This window comes from Cryptomeria japonica, chromosome 10 (genome assembly GCF_030272615.1).
Source record: "Cryptomeria japonica chromosome 10, Sugi_1.0, whole genome shotgun sequence".
NCBI classification, from domain to species: Eukaryota; Viridiplantae; Streptophyta; class Pinopsida; order Cupressales; family Cupressaceae; genus Cryptomeria; species Cryptomeria japonica.
Window position 1 is genome coordinate 451,671,831 of NC_081414.1, and position 24,141 is coordinate 451,695,971.

General features: G+C 38.0%; 1 protein-coding gene across 6 annotated transcripts in view; it reads right to left on the minus strand.

Annotated features, from left to right (window-relative positions):
• The window catches only part of LOC131067530 (uncharacterized aarF domain-containing protein kinase At5g05200, chloroplastic), a 242,703-nt gene extending 225,444 nt beyond the window's left edge, over positions 1-17,259 (minus strand). For 4 of the 6 annotated variants that reach the window (XR_009359156.1, XR_009111826.2, XR_009111828.2 and 1 more), the window contains exons 1-2: positions 17,042-17,258; positions 16,881-16,965 (exon numbers count right to left, since the gene is read on the minus strand). Coding sequence is in view for 1 of the 6 variants with exons in the window: in XM_058002567.2 (XP_057858550.2) it covers positions 16,881-16,965; positions 17,042-17,107 (151 nt within the window). In the remaining 5 variants the exon portion in view is untranslated. Of the gene's footprint in view, positions 1-16,880; positions 16,966-17,041 lie in introns of all 6 variants that reach the window. The other 2 variants (XR_009359157.1, XM_058002567.2) reach the window with 2 other exon arrangements.
• Between the last annotated feature and the right edge of the window lie 6,882 nt (positions 17,260-24,141).

Genomic DNA, 24,141 nt, shown 5'->3' on the forward strand with positions numbered 1-24,141 from the left:
AATAGTTTAACATTGATAAATAGATTTGAAATCATTACAAAAAAATGACACATTTATAAAATATAAACCATAGGAAACATATGCTTTCACGATTGCAAAGATGTTCTTTTGTCAAAAAGGTACAATAACAGTCAAAGACTTTAGAACTTTAAAATAACTCTAAGTCATCAAGAGCACTTGGTTGGGATGACAAATCATCATCATATGTATCACTACTTAGTTCATCATCTACAAAGTCAGGCTCATTTCCATCTGGCATTGCTATGCCTTCAAGAGTTTGTCCTAAAGAAGTGTTCTTTGCTGATTTGTTCATCAACAATTTCAAATTGCTGCGAACATAGACAAGATCTCCCAACTTTCCAGTCAACAATTTGTTCCTCTTTTTGGAATGGATGTGGTCAAAGCAACTCCAGTTCCTCTCATAAGCTGATGAACTTGCTCCCTGACTCAAAATTCGAATAGCAAACTCTTGCAGTTCAGGAGCTGATGATCCATAAGCGATCCACCATCTATATCCAGGCATACGTGGCGAGTCATATTTGGCTTCTACCCCTCCAAACATCCCTTCTCCTCTCTTGCATTGCCAACTTTGATCTCTGATTAGTATTGCAATTTCTAGATCTGGTACATACCTGCTAATGGCTTGGTAAAGCCCTACCATGATTTCATTATCACCCCTTCTATCAATAGAAAGCAACTTAGGCTCCAAAAAGCAAGCTGCTGCATGTAAAAGTGTGTGCATCATTTTCCATCTGCAATCAACTGTCTCCCATATCTGCATATATTCTGCTTCTTCATTATTTAGTGCTTTTTGAATAGATTCCTTACACTGGTCCATGCTTTCATAAAGCATGCCAAGGCAAGGAGTGTCACCATCAATCATACGAAGCACTTTAACAATTGGTTCACATACAAGCAAAACGTTTGCTGCACTTTCCCAGAAATTGTTGTTTAGGATGATTTGCTCTATGTTCTTCCCCTTAGGGCCTTTAGAAAGCACTAAACTTTCCCACTGATTGGAACAAATAACAGATCTCAAAGCTGTTTTTTCTTCAACCACTCTTTTCAAAGTGATATAATATGAAGCAAATCTTGTTTCACAAGGCCTCAACAATTCCTTTGATGCATGCTGCCTATAAATACTCAATGTGAGACGATGATTCCGTATGAAATTTGCAATTGCTCTCCCTCTATGAATATCTTCATTTACCCATGGGAATTTAGCCAAGTCATGAAGCAACAAAACGAGACAATGGGCTGCACATGGGCTCCAATATATCTGTGGGTACTTCTCTACAATCAGCCTCCCAGCTCCCACACAATTTGTTGCACTATCAGTGACCACTTGAACCACATTTTCCACCCCTACTTTAAGAATGGCTTCCTCTAATATTTGAAAAATATACTCTGAAGTTTTCTTGTGGTTCATGGTGTCAATGACTTTCAAAAACACAACACCTTCAGGAAAAGACACCAAAACATTAATCAATGGCCTTTGACACATATCTGACCATCCATCACTCAATATAGTGCAACCTGTTTCCTTCCAAGTGGCTTTGACATCAGCTATTTCTCAATCACTCTATCTTTTGACCTCTGCAAAAGAGTTGTCCTGATAGCCTCTGAACCTGGGGATGTGTACCCTTTGCCAAAACCTACAATTTTGTGAACTGCATTACGAAAATGTGGATTTCTCGCAACATTGAATGGAATAGCACTTGTGTAAAACAAATCAGCAACTGCATCATCCACCTGTTGTTTCTCTACTGGTTTCCAAAAGTTGTTCAGTGTTCCACTCTCTTTTGATACGCTCACTGGTTTGGATTGCACAGAAGAGGAAGACATGATAGATGTGAATCTAGATATATCTCCTTCAATTCTCTGTTTCTTTTGTGCCTTCTTCATTTTGCCTACCATTGAAGCCGTCAACTCTTTCTCTAGAATAGCTTTAAGTTCTGGAGTCACACCTTTACATGCTTGAACACCTCCACCTGGACCCCCTTGTATTAGCAAGGAAGTGGTCCCTAAGCCTTGTTAAAGTTCCAACAATAGTTCCCTGACATAGGTTACATTTGATGTGAGTTCCATTTCGGGTCACATGCTTCCATGCCTCAGAAGTTGATTTGGGAGGAGCCATTAAATGAAAATCTGCACGTTTGGAAAGAAAAATTAAAAAACAAAATAAACACTACATTAATTTCAATCTTTCAAAATAGAAATACTAAATTTTAATAAAATATTTATTAATATATTCTAAATGTTTTAACAAAAAATAAACAAATACTAATTTTTATTTTTGTTTACTAAATTTATAAACAAAATAAAATAATAATACACTACATTTTTTTAAACAACACTATAAAAATTATTAATATTTTTTTTTTTTATCAGTAAAAGGCCGAGGCCAAAATATTTTATTAAATTATAAACAAGATTACAATCTCCGCTCAGTGCAGGCGCCGGTAGGAAAGAGCGGAGAAGAGAAAACCTTCGGCCTTGCTCGAGACATTAAGTCTAGTTAGATAATGAATCTGAAACTCAACAGCAGTTATAACTACATCATAACCTTTTGAATCTTTCTTTCTAGATTAAGCATACTCATACAGGTCCAGATATTTTTCACATCTAATTTTTGTAGTGAAAGTTTCCCATCATGGGGATGCTCCCGTCAGCATTCTGCCTTCACTCACGCTAGTGTCTTTCCTCGTTTATCTTGACTACCAGACTTTCTGCTAGCTTTATCACCTGCAAAATAATTTCAACACAGACCTACAGCATACCACTTCACGATTTGTTAGCCCAATTATGTAAACACAGACTATTCTCATATATCATGGTTTGCATAACACTTTCCACTACTGCTACTACAACCATGGCATCTTTTATATTGAGACAGCAAAGAAATCCTTTCTATGTTGACTGCAAGATGAAAGATTACCCAGGTTACAATAGCATTATGAGAAGTGACCCTGCCGTGATTATCAAATAGATCATTGACAAAGCCTTGTCTATCATTAGTTCCAGGATAACACCTTCTATATCATTAAGTCAAACAGAATATTAACATAGCTAGGGCTTGAAGAGAAAGGATAATCTATCCTCCTTTAATCTAAAATACCATATCACTCATCCACAGCAAGTTTCATTCTTATTTAATTTTCGTTAACAGAAGATTTCATTTTCATTCCACAAAGGATGACCACCAAATCCTTTTCAGAGACAATGTGTGTGAAGTTGTATATATGCATATGTGTGTAAAGGATCTAAGTCCCAGAGTACCAGCCTGTGTGAATCATCAAGAAAGTTTTAAAACAATTGTTCAACCTTATACCAGAGTTTCCCTGGTTCCTAGGAGAACCAAGTCATAACCGAAAGTAGGTCCGATAATTATACTTTTTGTTTTTCAAAATTAGCCAAATGGAAAATACTAGAGGGTAGATAGGTATGTCTGATTATAAACCCGGGAGCTACCTTCATAAGGCTTATCAGCAAACTACAAAAGTCTGCTATTTTCCTAAAATGAATCCCAGGCCCAGGTCTCTCAAAACCAATCTTGGAGAATAAATCAAAGTAGCGACAATCCCCGCCTACCTCTACCTATACATATACATATATATATATCTATGTATATATATGTATGTATCTATACAACTTTGACACGGAGCAGAGATAGGCACGCAGGGGATCACTCCAGAGTGAGCACCGGGAGGATGAATAAACCACATTTTGGTAATAACTGAATGGACCTATATATTCACAAAATTTTCCGCTTAAACCACCAAGCGGGGCCTACTAAATCACTCATCTCTATATCATGCAGAATTCTGAGAATGCATCCAAATCATATAAGACAAATTAAATAAATTAGATGCGAGAAGAACACAAAGCTAGATACAGATCAACTTAATAGCATAGCTTAAGCTTAATATACTATTAACCTGAACATCCAAATGTCTGTATTACTTATATCAAAATTAAAAGTATAAGCAGTCATTAAGTATCAAAGGAAACCAGTCGAAGCCACGAGAGACGATAAAGTAAACCAAAAAAAGAAACATAAAGACTATCCTGCAGATAGGGATCAAGTCCTAGGACTTAGGAGAAGCCCGACTCCTTCTCGATCGAGCCTGACATGCCATTGTTTCTGAGCTAACAGGGGCTTCCCCTGGACTGGAGGCTGGGTCGGAGGGGATCTCCATATCATCGGGAACTACTTCAATATCTTCTGCCTCGAGATAATTAGCCAGCCATCTCGAAACATGTTCAGAACAGAGCTCGGTATTGCTGAACTCCATCCCAGTTTATTATGGAGCCAATTCCAGCATTGAAGTGAGAAATCACAGGATAATAATAAGTGATCCACATTTTCCTCCTCCTTTTCGCAAAGAGGGCATCTACTTGGGCCTTCATAACCCCACTTTTTAAACAGGTCGACTGTAAGGACCCTATCCTGTAGGGCTAGCCACGAGAACATACCTACCTTTGGGAAGCAATTTTTATCCCAACATAACTTTAAAGGGATGTCACATTTTGGAATCAGCTGTTTTTCAGCCAGAAGTTTATAGACTTCCTTGGTGTTATAGCGTCCAGATTTGGATCCATCCCACACTAGTTTATCATGGCTGAGCTGGAAAGATATGATTCTCAATTCTAGGATTCGGATCAACCCCAGTCGGAATATCTATGTTGTCCAAAGATTTCCATCTCCGCTTTTTGGTTATGCTTCCATCTTCTACTTCAATATAATTCTTGACATGTTTTCCCCAAATATCTTCCAGGAGGGTTTGTGCATTTTTGAAATTAGCCATCTTGTTGATTATCGGATAGCCACCCCATGAGTCTAACCAGAACAAGGCCCACCCTCTCCTAGATTCCAAGTAAGTTTTTCCAAAATAATGCTTCTACAATCAAGCATGAAGTTCCAAATGCGAGATCCTCTTGGGGGGTTAGCAGTTCTAAAGATGCTCTCAAGGTTGTTGCTATTCAAATATTTATGATACAAGATTCTGGCCCATTTAAGGTGAGGGGATTTATGCATATTCCACACTAATTTCGCTCCTAAGGCCTTACTCTGATCTCTAATGTTCTTAATTCCAACCCCACCACTCTCCTTAGGCTTACAAACTTTATCCCAAGCTAATAATGCATATTTCTTCTTGTCTCCTGACCCTTTCCAGAAGAAATTTCTTAGGATCTTGTTTAGCTCCTCCTTTTTGGCTGTTAGGAGGTCAATACAAGACAATTGATAAATTGGCATGGAAGAGAGGACTGATTTTATCATGGTTGCTCTGCCTGCTGAAGAGTCATTTTCCTTTCCAGGATTCCGCTTTGGACTTTATTTTGTTGACAATATGATCCCAAAGTTTAGAAGATCTACAACCTTTTGCTAAGGGTAAGCCAAGGTATTTACATGGTAATTCCCCTACCCTAAAATTCAAAATATTGCAGATTGCATATTCTTCGTTTTTATCAGTATTAAAAAAGAAGATTTCAGATTTTCAGTGTTAATTTCCTGCCCTGAAGCCTTGGCATAGGAATCAAGAATAACCTTGAACGAGCATGCCTCATGTCTCTTGCCAAGGCCATAAAACATAGTATCATCAACAAACTGATGATGAGTGATGGGAGCTACCCCCCTAGTTATTCTAATGCCTACCAAGGACTCCCTCTCTCTAGCTCTAGAAATTGACCTACCCAGAGATTCTGCCATAATGATAAAGAGGAAGGGAGAGATAGGATCCCCCTGCCTTAACCCCCTTGAGGTGCCAAAGAAGCCCTCAGGGGAGCCGTTTACCAAGATGGACATTCAAGGAGAGGAAATGCATTCATAAATAAGGTTTATCCATGATTTAGCAAAACCAAAGGCTTCCAGACATTTACAAAGGAAATGTCAGTCCACTTTATCATAAGCTTTCTTAATATCTAGCTTGATAAGCATACTCGATTCCTTGTTTTGTAGGATGGAATGAATGGCCTCTTGGGCAATGATAATACCATCAAAAATAGACCTGCCTGGGACAAAACCCGTTTGATCTTCACTTATAAGGAGAGGGAGAAATTTTTGCAGTCTGTTAGCGATAGTTTTGGAGAGCAATTTGTAAATGGTATTGCATAGGGAAATTGGTCTCAAATTGTCAAAGTTCTCTATCTTTTCCTTCTTAGGAATAAGGATGATAAAAGTGTTATTGATTTCCTTGAGCACCTTACCCGAGTTTTTGGCTCCCTCCAGTGCCCTTGGTACATCATCCCCAATAAAGTGCCAACACTTCTGAAAAAAGGCAGTTGGGAAGCCATTAGGCCCTGGAGCCTTTTCAGGGTCCATCTGACTAAGGGCTACTTCCACTTCTTCTTTGGTAAAACTAGCGTTTAGACTCTTGTTTTGTGCATCAGTAATAATTTTTGGGATGCTAGCCAGGATTGTATCTCGGGAGCTTAGGTTAGAGCCTTCCCAATTATTTAGGACATTCTCAAAATACTTGACTGCATCTACTGATTAGGTTAGGGTCCTCTGTATACTGTCCGTCGCCCACCCTAATTTTGGTTATTTTGTTTACTGACCTCCTCTGTTTAGTGCTATTGTGAAAAAACTTAGAATTCCTATCTCCATCACTTAACCATAGCTCTCTGGACTATTGTCACCAAAAAACTTCCTCCTTAGCCAGTATATCCTCATAATTCACTAGTAGCCTTTTCTCTTCCACGAAAAGAATCCGATCCATCCCTTTATCCATAACTATCCTATTGAGCACATTGATCTCACCCTCTATTCTGGCTTTTGATTCAAAAATATTACCAAAGTGCTTGTTATTCCACCTCAGCAAATTATTCTTAACCACCTTCACTTTGCTAACCACATTAAAAAGTCTAGATCCTATGAACTCAGACTCTTTCCACCATTGCTCAATCAGTCCCAAGACCTTGTCCTCTTTCAGCCACATCAATTCAAATTTAAAAGGACATCTTCTAGGTTTGCATTCCTCTGTAATTGATGACTAAATGGTGTAATGATCAAAGCGCGAGATGGGAAGGACTTCTGCGTTAAGTGAATTAGGAAAGTCAATCAGGCTTCCCCAGATTAAAAACCTATCCATTTTTTCCGCTATGAAGCTAAAGCCTAACCTTATCTTGTTCCAGGTGAAAGTTTCCTTTGCTGTCTTAATCTCCATAAGACTGGATCTCTATACCCAATCATTAAAATCCTTCTCTGATTGTGATCTTGTTCCAATCCCCCCCCCCCATTTCTCTTTTGGGTCCAGGATGGCATTAAAGTCTCCTCCTATGATACAAGTCTGGTTTGGGATAGTTTTTAGAAATAGATCTAGATCCCTCCACGTCCTTCTCTTATCCTTATTTTGTGTTGGACCATAAACATTTATAAGCATGAACCGAAAGTTGTTTTCGAAACTTTTAACCCAACCACTCATCCAATGTGCCTGGCTGTTAACCATCTCAAAGGAGACCACTCTAGGATCCCAGATAACCGCCAAGCCACTTGAGGCTCCAGTAGCCGAATGTCCTACCACCTCGCTAATGCCTAGTTTTTTCTTAAAGGTCCCAATATCATCTGAGTTCATCTTGGTTTCCTGTAACATAACTATCTCATAACTTGTGGATGTAACGCAGGGTTTTACCCCGAACATTCCACGATAAGAGTTTCATGGCTCCTTGGGAAGGTACTTCCCCTTCCCTGTATCAAACATAGAAGTTAATTTTACCTGGCCTTCTGCAGACCCATCCATATTTCTCAGTTCTGATAGAGATTTCCTACCTCTTCTTTTATACTGCTTAGCACAATCCAGGGTTTCCAGGCCCCACTCATTCTGATCAATCCCCAAAACTTCCCTCCTGAAATCCCCTGCCTCTTCATCTTCGCTGCCCAACCCATCCCCCAGCTCATTCAGATTGCTAGCCTCCCCAGCTACATCTTCTAATTCCATAATCTCCGCAATTAAGGCTTGTTTCTAGAGAGCTAATTCATCTTCATTTGCAATTTTCTCTATAAATCTATCCATAAGATCATTAATGACTTCATTACAGGCTTGGTTGATTGAGTCCTCCTTCCTTTCAGCAAATGACACATCCTTGTCGCTTGGTGACATGTTATTTCTGCCCTCCAACACCTTAGGGTGCCTATTTACCAGCTCATCATCACAAGCCACCCTTTCAGTAATATTGATTATCTCTACAGCCTTAACGGGGTCCTCAGGAAAGGGCTCCTGACTCCAGCTTCCCCTACCATGGTCTCTAAGCTTTTATTGAGGCCATTCATAATCTCCCCCTCGGTTCTGCCCAACTCCTGATTATGGTCTTCCTTATGAGATGATGGTATTGATATATTGTTATGCGAAGGATTAACCAAACCTGGCTTAGCATTTCCCGTTGCATTATTATATACCTCTTGAGGGCCAATATTTATGATGAAACCGCCCATTTCGTTGTTAAATTGAATATCTACTCTTTCAAACGTTTCTTTATGCTTATCTATTTTCGAGGCTTGAGGTTTCTGTATGCTAGGGTTAGTCCTTTTGCAAAATGATAAATTCTCATAGACCGGGCCATGATACCGTACCAGAGATAAAAATAATTACCATCTACTGTATCTAGGGTAATATTCTTTAAATTCTTCATGCCCTTGTCTACTTCTATTAAAATTTTGATGTTGGATTTTTCCGACCAATTCGCTTCTACGGCTATGAATTTGCCTAATTTATCCCCAATTTCTATGAGAATTTTGGCATGCATTAATTCAACAAGAACATTATGAATTTCAATCCATTTCGAGGTTGATTTGAATTCAAAATTTTTAGCATCGAATTTGGCTTGCCATTTGATAAAATTATAATTCACTCCTTTGTAAAAAAACATGCTCCTCATTCAATAGCTTAGATTTCAGCGATTTTTTATGACATTCAATATACAGAAAGTTATTAGCTAGGGCAATGATACTTACCTATCCTTGGAATGTTTCTTTCCACCATTTGGCTATTTCTGCAAGGGGTTGATCATTTCCTCCCCACTTTGCAAAAAGCCCATGCTCTTCGCAATAATTCCTTAACTCCAGGGCGACACTGGGGGTCGAAATCTTAATGCGATCCACGTTGGGAGTAACCAGCTTTAAGGCACACTCGTTCCTTGTTGCCTTAAGGGCATCATTACATTCGTGGTTAAGAGAATTCCTCATTACCGGAGCGAGCTCGGTATTTTTTACATTATGGCGTCGATATGGCAGAGCCTTTCCTCCACCACCGGTAGATTTTATGAAACCCTCCGCTTGGTTGATGCGTAGCTGTGAAATCCGCAGGGGCTTTTGAAGGGATTGTCACAGGCCAGAAGCAGTCGCCCTGGTTCCCAAGGGGATGCAGTTTGCCTTTGTGGCACAGCATGGGATTCGTGATGTAATGGGAACCGCCCAAACAATCAACAGATCTAACGAGACCCTAGCCTCCCTTCTTTCAGCTCTAGCAGCTCGCCTGCTTTTCACCACTTGCCATGGCTGGTTCTACAGAGGGGGAGCTCTGTCGATGGATGGAAGCTTTCCTGCATTATAAAAACCCTTGCTTTGGTAGTTGCGTTGTCCGCCGAAATGCAGAGCCATTTCATTTCATTTAGTTATCATTGGGGAAAAATTATTAATATTTTATTTTAATTTTATAAAAATAATAAAAATTAAAAATCAAATAATATAAATAATAAACAACATATGATTTAAAACAATAATATTAAACTATATATCATGTCTTAATAAAAACTAAACATTAAACAATATAATATTTTGTTTAAATAATATAATATTATAAACAATAAACAATACACAACATATTTTGTTTATTTTGTATATTGTAATGTCACATTACAATGTACAAAATAAACAAAATATTTTGTTTGAATAACTTCAAAATATTAGTTTTGTCCAATAAAAAAAAATCTAACCTAAAAATTTCAGCAAAGCCTACCTGGGCAAGGAGACTGCAGGGCGTCGAACACGGCAGAACGGCGGCAAAGGCAGGGCGTCGAACATGGTGGCAGAGGGTTGAGGCGAACTCACTACATCGAACACAATAGCAGAGGCGAACTCATTGTGTCGAACACGGGCTTCTTTCGGCTTCCTTCGACTTCCACACTTCTCCCGCGACTTCCTTCGACTTCCACACTTCTCCAGCGACGACTCACAGCAGACTGAAGATTGTGGGTTTCGAGCGCTCATTTATAAAAAAAACGGAAAAAACCCTAAAATCATGATTTAAAAATATTTACTTTTTTCAATGTACGAATTTAAACGAATTTTATACTCTGTTTTAAAGTTCGGCGAATTTCAAACTTCAAGGAAGAAATTCGGCTGAACCTGGTGACTTAGCCTTGAACCAAGGAAAGAGAATGTTGAAATGGAGAATGTTAAAATTCAGCTATCAAGGAAAAAAGTGATTCACATCCATTGCAAGAGGAGGAATTCCTTGATGAATAGTCATCCTTGCTACAAAAGGAGATCCTTGAGAATGAATTACAAGATATATCAAGCATCCTTGGAGAAGAAGCCAATCATATAGATATGTTGAACAAAGAGTTACAAGTTATCAAAAGTGAGCCCAAATATGAAGAACAATTTGAGGGGGTGCTAAAAGACATCATTGCCATAATACTATTCTAAGGGGCACCGAAAGATCTCATGGAGGATGTACAAATGGAATCGCTACCAAAATTATTTCAAGACAAACAAGTTGTTGCGAGTAATATGATTCATCGTTAACTTCGACCTCTCGAGATATTGCTCAAGGACGAGGAACCACCAAAGATTGTATTCGAGGATCAACTAGACGAAATTTTTGAGGCCCAACCTATTAAAGCAACTCTAATTTTCAATGATATGCTTATGGAGTTTCATAAGGATGCATGGTTTATGCAAAATATTGAACATGTTGTCACCACGAAAGTGAAGAGTGAGGTGCAATTTGAGATTGTGCTACGTCCCTTTCTAAGGATTCAAGAAAAACCAATGAGTGAGAATTTGCATGTCAAAGATGCGAGTGGAATGATACATAACCAATGGAGACCTCCTAAAGCAACTGAGGATCTCTTTCCATATTTTGCACTAGTGGATAGCACACAAGGATCACCATTTGAATATGAAATACGCCAGGTTGTTTCTTTCCTTATGTAATATCAAAAATTACACCTTGTACAATTCATCGCAACAAATGGCGCTTTCCTCCATGTCATCGGAGGTCGTGTACCACCATCTTTGTCCTTAAGTCCACTCGGGATCACTTTGTCAGCTTCGAACTGGTATTTCACCAACTTTGTCAGTCACCTTCAGGACTATAGCGTGGTGCGGAGATGTCCGCGTGGCGAGCTAGCGTCCTGTGAATCTGATAGTCTGCAAGTGGCCATTTGAGCATTACATCAACGCCTGGAAGGAATCATAACGCCCCTGCATTCACCCACCGACGTTGGTTTTTGGTCCAAAGCCTATATCTCTCTCGTTTGATGGCATTTTTGGGATATTTTGGCATTTTGAGATCACTTCTTGCAGGTTGGAGCTTTGAGCAATCTTCATGGGCAAATACTCACCAATTATCACGGGATCACCATTGTTGCAACCTTTGGAGAACTCACGATATCGACTTCGCAAGTGTTGAGGGGAGTAATTTGTATCTCTTCTAAATTCATTTATGCATCTATAATCTTTCATTTTCAATCCATTTATCATCTCAATCGTATTTATTTTATCTTGATCATTCTATCTTTCTCTATAGCTATTATCTAGGTTGTCTGTGCCAGTGGAAACACCAAAACAAGGGTCTGACTTAGGCAGACTCCAAAACACAACCCCAACATTTTCCCTTCTTGCTTGTGTGTAGGCTTGTGGTGGTGGAAAAGCCATCATCTTGCAGGAGGCTTCTATCGTGGACCAACTGTGAGTTTTTATTATCCTCCCTTATCTTATTCTTTCATTTCGCATTCTGCAATATTTCGTTTATTTCATCTTCCGTACTATCTAGTCAGTTAGTTTAGTCATTTTTATCATTTTTGTACGGCTTTTGTGTTTCCTCCGTACAGGACAACAGCGTGCCGCGCTGGTGTCCTAGCTCCACGCGCTCGGCCTGAGGATAGAGACTCAACAGAGTCGTTCGGGAGTCTTGTTTGCAATCTGTTAGCTTAGTTTGTTATTTTCATCCCCTGGCTCACCCTTAGCACCAGTATAAGTGAGATACTGGAGGATCAGTTTGTCCTCTTGGGTTTATTATCCTTGAGGTGACAAATTTCCTCCACTACATCTTAATCCTATTTTTGGGAGTTATTATGATTTTGATTATGGGGGTTTTGGGAAATAACCTGCATTTCAATTGACCATGGGCCTAATGAATTGCCACAACTGATAATTTTGCATGAAGTTTTGCTTGAGTATGAGAGATGTATTGTGAGAGCTTGCTTCTCCGAGTTAAAGGATGAATTTGCCCGACTGCAAACTATGACCTTTTCCATGCTCATGTCGCACAATCTAATAAATCATGCAAGATCTTGTACATACTTATGTCTTTTGAGTCTTGTACATTCTAGGGAGTCTTGTATATAGTTTAGAGTAGGTTTTCTTCTTTGTGTGTTTTAGTTTCGAGGTTTGTTGAGCCAAATGAAGAGGGCAACACTTACAATATCAAGATTCATACTTCAACATGGCAAATCAAGAGGAAGATGACCAGCAAAGAACGCAAGAATAAGGTGTTACAATATAGGGAAGATGAGAAAGCCTACAACATCAAAAACAAGGTCACAATTACACATTGGTCTTGCAATCCCACCCTTAAGATATGAGAATTTCCTTCTCACCTAAGGGATGCGCTCGATAATGCGCAGAGCGAAGAACAAATCCAAGGCAATTCCAAGACATTCAAGACATAGACGATAAAGGGAGATCAATCACACCATGAACAAAGGATAGCTCAGTAAGGCACAAGGAGCCTATACAAGGATCAACATCAAGGAGTCAATCGAAATGAAGAAGATCAAAGAAAATCAATGAAGGAGATGTCAAGATACACATTTCCAACATGTTCCACTATTCAAGTACATCAAGGAAAGGGCAAAATACAGAACTATATCAAGATATACATTTCAAAGTGAAAGAATTAGAGAACAAGTTGAGGTGGCATCCTAGTCATCATCCAGGCTATCAGATTGTGCCACATCGATATGTCCAACTCCAGATACATCATACTTGACTCATTCAAAGAAAGATCAAGTGGCACATGGCAGTGCATTGAAGTTTGCCCAGCATACCTAACCTCATCACTCATTGGTCGGCATTCAAAGTTGGACACATGTCCAATTCCATATAATGATCTCATTGGCCAAAAGGAAGTTTGTTGCAACAAACCCTAATTAGGGTTTCATTGTGTAAGTCTTGGCCATTGATTTGAGAATTAATTTGAGCCTTCGAATTGTATTGAGACCTCTATATAAGGCTCAAACTCCTCATTTGTAAAGGTTATTAGTGGCTAGTCAATAGTTAGAAATCAGAAGTAGGGTAGAGTAGGAGAAGGAAGCTTGTTATTGTTGCCAAAATATGTTGAAATCAATTCAATAATTACATTGAAGTTGTGGTGGATGTATGTGTTGTGTTTCTACATTTTGCATGGTTTCTTGTTACTTCTCAAAGTTAATTAGAGTTCATTGATCATGGTGGATGCTTATGAAGATATTGTGATGAATTCCTCAGTTCATACTTTTTGTGGTTTGTTGATTATAAGTCATAGTGCAAAGTTAGCCCGAACCTCGTTATTATGCTAAGTTCGATTGTGGATACTTGTTCAAGTTGTGCCAACATTGGGTATTTGGGTGATGTATTCATAGTGTGAAAATCTTCCATTTCCTTAGAAGATTGCATCAGTCTTGTGTAGTTGTTGTCATCATGGCGAAGCAAGGCTTGATTTGAGGGAGTTTGTCTATCTAAGCAACATTCATCGTCATCATTGTTGCTAGGAGTAGCGTAGTCTTTCTCAACCCTTTATCCTTTTTCCTTTTTTTTTCAAGTCAATTAGATCTCAAGTTACAACAGTGTTCAAGAAAAAATGTAAGTCCCCTTGTGATTCCAGCAAAGCACATCACACATTGAGTCTATCCACATATAAAGCCAAGACCTGACTATCGGAACCTTGGAGACGTCTTGTTTGATCACATAGTTTTGCATCCAAGAAATACTTACAATTACTTATTTAATATTAATTATTTCCTGCACAACCAACTAAAAGCACTGAAAATGCAGAACAAATCCGAATTGAAATCTGAATGTGCCTATATACTCAAGAGCTCCTCAAAGAGCCAACTTACTAAAAATAGACACATTCCAAAAATAGAATTTTCCACCAAAAAGTTTGGAGTGCACCAGAAAAGTCGAAGTTGCTCTTGGAAAGTTGTCAATGCACTGAACATGATCCCCAAAACTCAATTTCATTAAACAGACTCCAACCTGATAACAATCTCTCCCTTCAAGAAAGTTGGAGCTAACATTGATGCAGGAATGACCGAAAAAAGGGATATTACATCTGCCCCTCTTTGGTAATTGAAGTCTTTATTGCAACATACTGTAGAGGTTCTCTATTAGATTTATGTGCATATTTTTCATATCCCAAGGTTATTTGGCAATGTGCAGTTCCCCCGTCCTGTTCCAAACAAATTTGAGACCAAGATTTCCTGTAGATGTATTGATGAGCCATTTTCCTCTTGGGATTTAAGTGAGCACTTTGTTTTCTCAGTGGAACTAGATGTATTGGCAGCAAATGGGACTTACTGCAGACATTCATTCTCCTGCCATGCTTCTTCCCTACAAGAAATATATTTCTAAAACAGGTATTCGGCTGCAAGTGAGAAATCAGATTGAGTTATGATTGGACAGCTGGGAGAGGGCAATTGATCCAAATATCAAAATCTCTTGCCTCTTGGGGCAGCATACTAGATCTATTTAAAAAGTTTTTTCTTCTGAATGAGGAATGGTTGGTTTGTTGAAGCTGGACAAATTAGATGTTGGTTGTTCTTTTAAGCTGAGAGTGTCTTTTAATGTAAGTGTTTTGTAAACTTGACAAAGTGTTAAAATTGTATAAGTTCTTTGTGTTTTCAATGTCTCCAAAGGTTGGGTGTGCACTTCAAGGGACTAAATAGAATCCTTAACATCATATTCGCTGATATTGTGTTGTTTGTAAGTCCAGTCTGACAGAACGTGTAATTTGTCTTAGAGGTTTCTCAAGGCACATCCTTACAGCAATATATAGAATAAATATTTTAGCCCGTGGATCTTTAAAGCATTCTACCTCATTTTGAGCTTCTAAAATATCATTAGTTAGTATTTTTATTAGCATACTGCTAGTCTTAAGTGGAAGTGAGCGCAGTCTTATCTCTTGACCCTATCATTGAATCTCATCCAGCAAAACCCATAAGGTTTACTTTGTTTATGCATACAAGATTGAAGATTTCACTCCAAAACCCAATATGAATATAGGCACCAGTCTTCTTACAACTTCATTCCCATCACATCATTCTTAAACTCAAAGATCACATCTTAGTTATCAGTTCTGTTTTGTTTGTCCCACCAAACTTTGCTATCCAGCAAAATGAATTTCATGCCATTATGTGTGAATTATTGCTACAAATAATATGTAGAGAGATGTGTATGGTTGTTTGTTTTATGTATCAGGCATGAAGTTTGTCAAAGTGTATAACTATATATCTTGGGGGTATAATTTGTTCATTTATCAATTGTATGTATGATACTCTATTATTCTTGAAGGAGATTCTAGCAGGTCCGCATGATGAAGTTTAGTGACATATTTTTAACGGTTTCGTATGCATAGGGTGAGTTTGGTCTTAAGACTGTTATGTTTATTTTATCTCACTTCAACTGACCCATAGGAGCTAAGGATTACCCTTCCAGACTTAACATAGCCAAAAGAGAACAATGCTTGCACTGCCTTTAAGCCTTGGCTCTTAACAGCCCCTCACCTGATCATGAATCCAGTCTTTCAATCCTAAGTTGGCATCCCTTACCAGCCTTAACATAGCCAAAAGAGAGGAAGGCTTGCACTACCTTAGAATTGACCCTTAACTGCCCCTTGCCAGATCATAAGTCCAGTCTATCAATCTAAGTTGGCATCCTGGCCTTAGATGTTACGGCTGTACTTTAGAGTTTGGGATTTGTTGTTGAGAGAGCCAACATTGTGCAGCCACTTAGCTAATTCTTTTTTAATGCAGATTACTCAAATATGTTAAGAGATTTGTTGGGAGTTAATGGTCCCATAGTGTTTTTCCTACTTAATTTGATCTATTATCAAACTATAATTTTTTTTATTATTAGATTTTGGAGATGGAATATGAAGAACCAGAAAAATAGAGAAAAACAAAATATGCAGCTCCAACAAATGTATAGTTAAACAATGCTCCCATAACTTCAGGTCCACCGGTCCACCTACAACTCAACTTTCAAATCCAACTATTTTCAAATAAGTAGTGTGCTTACTAAAAAAGAGACTAACTGCACCTTAAAAATTTAAGCCTTGAACAGTTGCATTATGCTGTTAGCTAGAGTCGGGGACTGAAAAAAATTCCGCTCACTTAAAATATATTGCAAGTTGCGGAACATATTTTGAAAAATTTATCATCTAAAATTCCAAGCCACTAAAATTTTCTTCCTACTCAAAGATTAGAAAATTCAGGGGACCACTTTATTTGATAAAGGCTCCTGTTTACACAAATAGCAGCCGGTGAGAAATTTTAGATACAGCAGCCTAACACAGAAAAAGCTGCGCATGGACATAATTAGAGACGGCACAATATTGTAAACATGCCGATGGAGTTCAATTCACGTGAAAAGAGAGTAGAGAATGTGTAATATTAACCTTGTATTTCTGAGGAGATATCCCGAGGTTGAGAATAGAGAGCACATATGTTTGAGCGCCTTGTGTTGTAGCGTCCAAACAAGTGCTGCCGACATGTAATCAACAACGAGTGAGTTGAAAAATAGAGAGGGAGGAAGGAGGGAAGAGAGACAGCAGCTAACCTTGGGGCAGAAAGATGAAGATGAAGACGCCCAGAAGCCCCTCCCAGTGATGAGGGCCATGTTCATCCACTCGACAGAGGAGAAAATGATCTGCTTGTTTTGTGGGGTGGATTTAAAGGTCTTACAAGGGAACACGTTTCGACTCGAGCTGCACCATCCGCCAATTATTATTTTGCAGGAGATTGTGTGTTTTTGTCTCCTCTACTTGTGACGTTAATTTTTTTTAGTAAGAATGAAAGAAATTTATTCTAATGTCCACGAGACTTAACAAATCTATGGGACAGCACATCAGATCTAACCAATTTCTGCAAATTTGTCTCTTTCTGTGTAAAATGATGACAAGTGGCCTCAACCTCTCAACAAAATGTTCGTTGAAAAAATCATACCAAGATCCCACAGTCAATAATTTATTATACTTGTCCCTAACATCTTTAAAGGAGTCGCACTCCAAAATGAAGTGTTTTTCGGTTTCAACTTTCTCAGATGTGTAAAAAATACACACTCTTTTCTCCCAAGTTTCTTTTGGTCTTTTCCAATGACCAGTTTCACTACGGAGCTGATGAGAGTTAGTTCTTAATTGAGCAATAATACACTTAGCTTTCCACGAAATATTATCCCTTATATAAGCTTTTTGATGATAATCATAAGCAGGATTGAACTTCGTGATATAATATTTTGTCTTTCTCGCTAACTCATTACCCCAAGCCCACTTGTGAAACTTATCCATAACAAAAGCCTTTATCTCTTTACTATTTGTGGGGCACAAATTTAGGTAGATATTCCATTTACTCGACCATTTGATGTTTTGTTGCATCCAAGTCTTCTTTCTTTTGCACAAGGTGTCATTGAAAACAGCTTTAGGCCATCTTCCTTCTTCCATTTGCCCAATTCTTTTGAGATAACTAATGAGACAAACCATAACAATAGCTTCAATAGGAGCAGCCCTAGTTTCACTCAACATGATATCATAAGGAACTGTATTTTTAATCTTGAACTTGCTTGTTATCAAGCGCTTTTGGATTTGCTCGATTTGCTTCCACTGTGAACCTAAAGCATTGTTGGCCCATAATTCACAACCATAAAGAATAAAAGGAAGAACTAAAAGCCCAAAAAGAGTTTGGGAGGTCTTCCAATCCCAAAGCTCCACTTCTCTACATCTGTTATGAAGAGCATACCAAGCTTTCCAACCACCTAGGATTCTCTTCTTCCTGCAACCATCCCAATTTAGATTTTTGTTGAAGTCAATCCCAAGATATTTATAGTCTGAAACTTCTTCAAGAATACTGCCTTCAAAGTAAAACTTATGCTGGTTTTGTTTCCTCTTATTAGAAAAAACCATGATTTTTGTCTTGCTGATATTGATTTGCATCTCGATTGTTCTGCAAAAGTGCTCCAAAGCATACAAATGCTCTTGCAAACCAAGAGTTTTTTTAGCATGCTTGACCCCGATATCGCTTCTAAAGCTTTTGGAGAGACCATCAGAGGTTCTGATTTTGACTTTAACCTCCTCATAAAGCCTATGGACAGTCGCTCTAAGATGAATGAGAATCCCAAGTTCTTCAATTCTTTTCCAAAGTTTAACCCTAGGAACCGTGTCAAAAACCTTTTTGAAATCAACAAAACAGCAAAAGACCTCTTCTTTCTCTTCCCATCTTTTTTCAATTAAATGTCTCAAAGTGATACCATGATCAACTGTGGAATGCTTAGGTCTGAAACCAGCTTGCCCTTTTGCCCGCTTACCATTCTCTTTTGCCCACTTGCTAATTCTATTCTCTATCATGCTGCCAAATAACTTTGCAAACAAAGGGTTAATCATAATGGTCATGTAATTAGAGGGATTATTGACATCCCTTCACTTAAAAAGAGGAATGGCAAGACTAGTAGTCCAATCTTTGGGAAAACGTTGTTGTACAATGTTGTTAAAAAAATTCATAATGTGTGGCGCCAAAGATTTCAAACCCCACTTCAAATATTCTGCTTGAAGATCAACCAAGTCTTTTGCTTTTCCAACACCCAACTTTTTTATACCCCTTTCAATTTTGTGCTTTGTAAAAAGATCTAAATTAATGTTGAAAATCGGAGGTGATTCCACCCCAACATCCCACTTGTAAAGTTATTTAGCATAATCAAACCACTGTTTAGTTGTAATATTGTTTTTCGTTTGTTTTTTCTTGGATTGCAGCTCCTTCCAAAAAGACTTAGGGTTATTTTTACTAAGGAAAATTAATTCTTCTTACCTTGTGAGCACAAAATCATTTTTTTTTTGCTTTAAAATCTGCTTGTAAACCTTTATGTTGATCTCTTCCTTGTGCGGATCTCTCAAATTCCTCCTAGCAATTTTACATTCTTCGTCAAACCAAGCATTTACCAGAAAGCAATTTGTTTCAGATTTCTTATTCTTGGCCCTTTTACACTCCGACAGTGCATTATGGATTAGATTTGTGAGTTCATGGCTATGGAGACCATGGAACGGGATTCTCACCTTCCTAACAAGTCTCTCAAACGCAACCTTGAAAATATTACAATTGTTTTGGGTTAAAAGAATTTTGCCTTTATTTGAAGAATGTTGAGTACACTGAGTTTTCACCTCTTGACGCTTTTGATTTGCCCATGAAAAGCTTAAATAGATTGGCCTATGGTCAGATTTTAAGTCCCAGAGTTGTTTACCGACTATCATTACCTCCATTTTCTCACATAGGCTATGAGAACAAATTGCATAATCCATCATATCAAGAATGTGCACGTGAAACTACGCTACAAAGGATTCTCGATCACCACTCTCTTGCATATCAACCTGTTGGGTGAATATTTTGTCACTAGCATACCAAGGACAAAATATATGATTCACACACAGCTATGTTGAGAAATTAATCTCTCCTTTCATCAAGGGGAGGTTCCCTTTGAAATTTCTTCTCTAATTAACAAGAAACTAAAATATGTGGGTAAGTTTCAGGCATATAACTCTCTTTTTTCAGAGTCTATGTATTCTCTCTCTACTTTGTTACAATTCTCTATCACTTTTGATACTTAAAGAAATGAACAAACTAATCCAATAAATTATACCAAAACTTACAATCAAGAAGCACAAAGTCTTTCTTGAATGTAATTCTAACTAAGCTAATTATCACAAATGGTAAGAAATCCAACTTGCAGCTCAAAGTCTTCAAGTGTACTTCCCCAATCCTTAAAACTACAAGTAAATAGCAACAATACAAAGCCTACCACTACTCACTTAACATCAGAAAATTTCCCAAATCTGTAAACAACACAAAGTCTATTTGCACAATTGGAAAGCTCTTTCATAAACTTTAACAATACCACCAAAAGATTCAAGATCACAAAGAACGATTATGAGAACTAAACATAAGAATGATTCCAATCACAATCACAATCTTCAGTCCAACACAAAGTTTGGAAACTATCAGATTGCTATCTTTATTTCCTTAAGTCCACTTTTTTACATCAAAAGCACAAAGTCTTAATTGAGATAAAAGTTGGTCAAAGTTTTGCTAAGCATATTAAAGATAAATATGTACAAATGAGGGTCCTCCTTATATGAAAAGAGTGGAGAAAAATGTGGGCACAGTTGACTGATTCAACTGCATAGTCCCACTTGACTACAACTATAGCAGAAAGAAAATATTCAGTTGCGAGAAAACTTAGCATCTAACAATGCAACTACGTGAAAAGAAAGTGTCAAAAAGGGGACACTTTATTCATCTTTCTCCTCCTCATTGGATTTTTGAAATTCCTCGAACTTAACCAGAATGGCTTCCATCTCGGCTTTGTCCGGTATTGGGGTAGAGTCAATGATGATGCGCACACGGGAAATTGCATCTTCGGCCTTTATGTATTTCTCTTTTCCACCTTTCAACATTGATGTAAGGACTTCAAAGTTAACTTGTATTTCTATCAATTTATCAAACACATTCAATGAGAAATCCTGTTATGTAATCCATTAAGGAAAGAAATTCTTGTATGATGGCGTCACTGGTCACAAGGTTTTGATTATCATCATACAAGTAACAAGGACTATTAACTATTTTGGCTGAAATAAGATCGATTTCATCATCTCCTTCTTTCTTTTCTCAATCCAGCTCCATAATCATTGACTTTATTGTTTATTTCTTGTGAGACAATAATGACAGAATTTGGATATATTTCTCTCTGGTTGGAATTACCTTATTCTCCATGAGGATGTCAATTCTGAAATCCTCCATTTTATTCCAAAGGGTTGCACTTCTCTCAGTATCTTCTATTTCTTGAGATAAGGAAGTTTTAACACCTTGCATTTGACTTTGGATAACTTCAAAGTCAGCCAACAACTTAATCGTTGAATCTAGAAGATGAGAACCTTTTGATTTCAATTGAGCAATCCACACATCCACCACTCGACCTTTGATGCCTACCTGTTCCACCTTCTTGAGAGCTTCAGTATCTATTGAAGAAACAATTGGCTCAATTTCCTGAGATGATTTTGTGACCTTGAGAAGCACACTAGTTAATTGCTCACATTTCTGCTTTAATTCATTCTTTTTCATTTCTTTCTTGATCAAATCTTTGCATCAAATAATTTAAAGCAGTCTGGGAATCTAACTTGACACTTTCATGTGTCTCCACTCCAAGCTCTACAGTTTGTGTAGTATAATCCCCAGGTTGTCTATCATCTGTATTCTTGTCTGAATAAGGCACCATAACCTCAGCATATTTCCTTTTGGTAGTCGTATCCACGAGTACCCGGGAAACAGTCTTTGGCTTTTTAGTACCTTTGGATTTGGGGGGAGCTCATTGTTCAAAATCAAATTCATCTAGTGAAATTACCCGGTTCTTTCTTTTGGGTGCTACTACATCCATCCATGGTGGTAATTCTGTGTTAGTGAATGGAGTTGTGGCCTCTTGCTGAGTATCAATTGGTATTTGAGGAGCATTCTGACTTGAAGTTGCAGTGATTGTAGATGTAATCACTGGTATCAAGGCTGAAGTGTCCAGTGATATGCTAGTTGATGTAGCAATAGTAGTTGCTATTGATACTTCCTTTGTAACAACTATAGATGGAAGAGTGGAAGGTACACTAGTAATAATCTCAGTACTTACAAGGGGTGGAACTTCTGCTATGATCGTTGTAGAAGGCAAAGTCACCATCTGTTGTTCTGCAAATACTTGCTCCATAGTTTCAGTAAAATCCAATATTGAGGATTCAATAGCGGTTCAAGGAATATCATCCAAACTAGAAAAATTGGATAGTGTGAAATTTTGTTGAACAGTCTCTGATTGTTGCATTCGATATTTAATTCTTCATCATCAAATCCCTCATCTTCTTGATCTAAGTCAGATTCAATAGAATGAATAACAACCCCTAAATGAGTTGATACGTGTGAGGTGGTGGGAGTATTACTCTCTCCTTGATGTGTTGGTTCTTCAAGTTGTGCTTCCTCTTGCTGAGGAATTTCCCCTTCTTCTAGTTCTTTTTCCTTCTCACTTTCCTCAATAAACTGTTGCTTTGGCTCCTTTGTTGCTGTCTCTTGCACTGTTGAAGAAGACTCACCTTTTTTAGACCCTTTGATTGTGAGTTGATTTTAGGTCCTTTTTAGATTGTGTCGAAGGGACTGAAGGTGGTGCTTGCAGATCTGCTTTGCTTTTGGTCCTTGTTTTGGTTGTAGTTGTTTTACCAGCTGGACCATCACTATTGTCATCATCACCGGAACTGGCAGGAAGTTGTTTCATTCTGATCTTCTTCTTTAGTAGCCATGCATTGGTATTTGCCAAAATAGGAGCGATTCTTTGAGTAATATATTTACTCTCCTTCTTTGACCATTGCACAGGCGGGAGTGGAGAATCAACAATTTTTCATTCATAATAGATTGGGTCTACTATGTCATCAGTATCCTCCATGGTCATCGAGGTTTTGGCCAAATCCAGATTTTCAATCTGCTCTAATGTAAGGCGGCTGAAATCCATTCTCCTTATGTCTTCTTCATCCTGACAATCTGCCCATACATCTTCAAACCTGAATACATGAGTGTAATTTCTTTTGAGTTTATTTTTCATGCCACAAAAAAACAAAATTATTTTGAGCTTTGAACCTCCTCATGGTATTCCATTGCATTTCCTCTTCCATGTTTTTAGCCTTGGGATTAGTCATAACTGAAAACTGGCTAATAGATTCTAGGAACTTCAATCCAGTCTTATGAGCTTGTGACTGCTTTTCATGCACATAAATCAATTGCCGACATAGTTCCATGAGTATAATTTTGTCAGATGGATATCTTGGCAAAATTAAAGGTTCTCTTGAGAAACATCCTATCCAGATGTAAGTTAATGAAAGGAACTGAAGAAAAACACATCCGAAATGAGAAACTTTGCTATATGCTGCTTCTGATAGTCTCTTCTTTTGCAAGTATTTATCAAACATACACTTCCATACAACAAAGAAAGTGTCATTTACCCTTGTGAAATGATTCCCTTGATTATTGATTGTGAGTTGGTCGTAATAGTTCCAAACATGTACTAACCTTTAGTCACCCTTTGTAGACAGACCTGGATATTGCCTCATTGAGGCGGCTGCATATAAAAGGTATGAGGTCATGTAGAATTTTAGTGTTATTTTGACCTCCTTCAATTGTGCACAGAGTGCGTCACTGATCTGCTCACCCCAATCTATCTTGGTAGCTCCTTTCTTGATTATATTCATATAATAACACATCCAACTTTGAAAATAATGAGAATCTTTCAGACCTTTTACCTATGCCAACATGGTAACCATATCATTATATTCCTCATTGAAGTCACTTCTATGGAAATACTTTGGCCATCTTGAAGTGGTGGAATTTCTAGCAGTATAGAGAAAAACTATATTGATTACTTTCTTACACTTTACCTCATTTTTCTCAAAATATTCTTGAGCACTTTCTTGAGTAATGTCAGCCACTTCCTCAACTGGAGAGCCCTTGAATACATTATTAAAGAAAACACTATCTAATGTCATAACCACATTCTGATCAGCATCTTTTACTTGTCTTGTATTTGGATCAAAATGATCCGCCACTACAAGTACAAAGTCCGGATCATGAGCTGCGACTGGGAAGGAAGCATATTTGTGC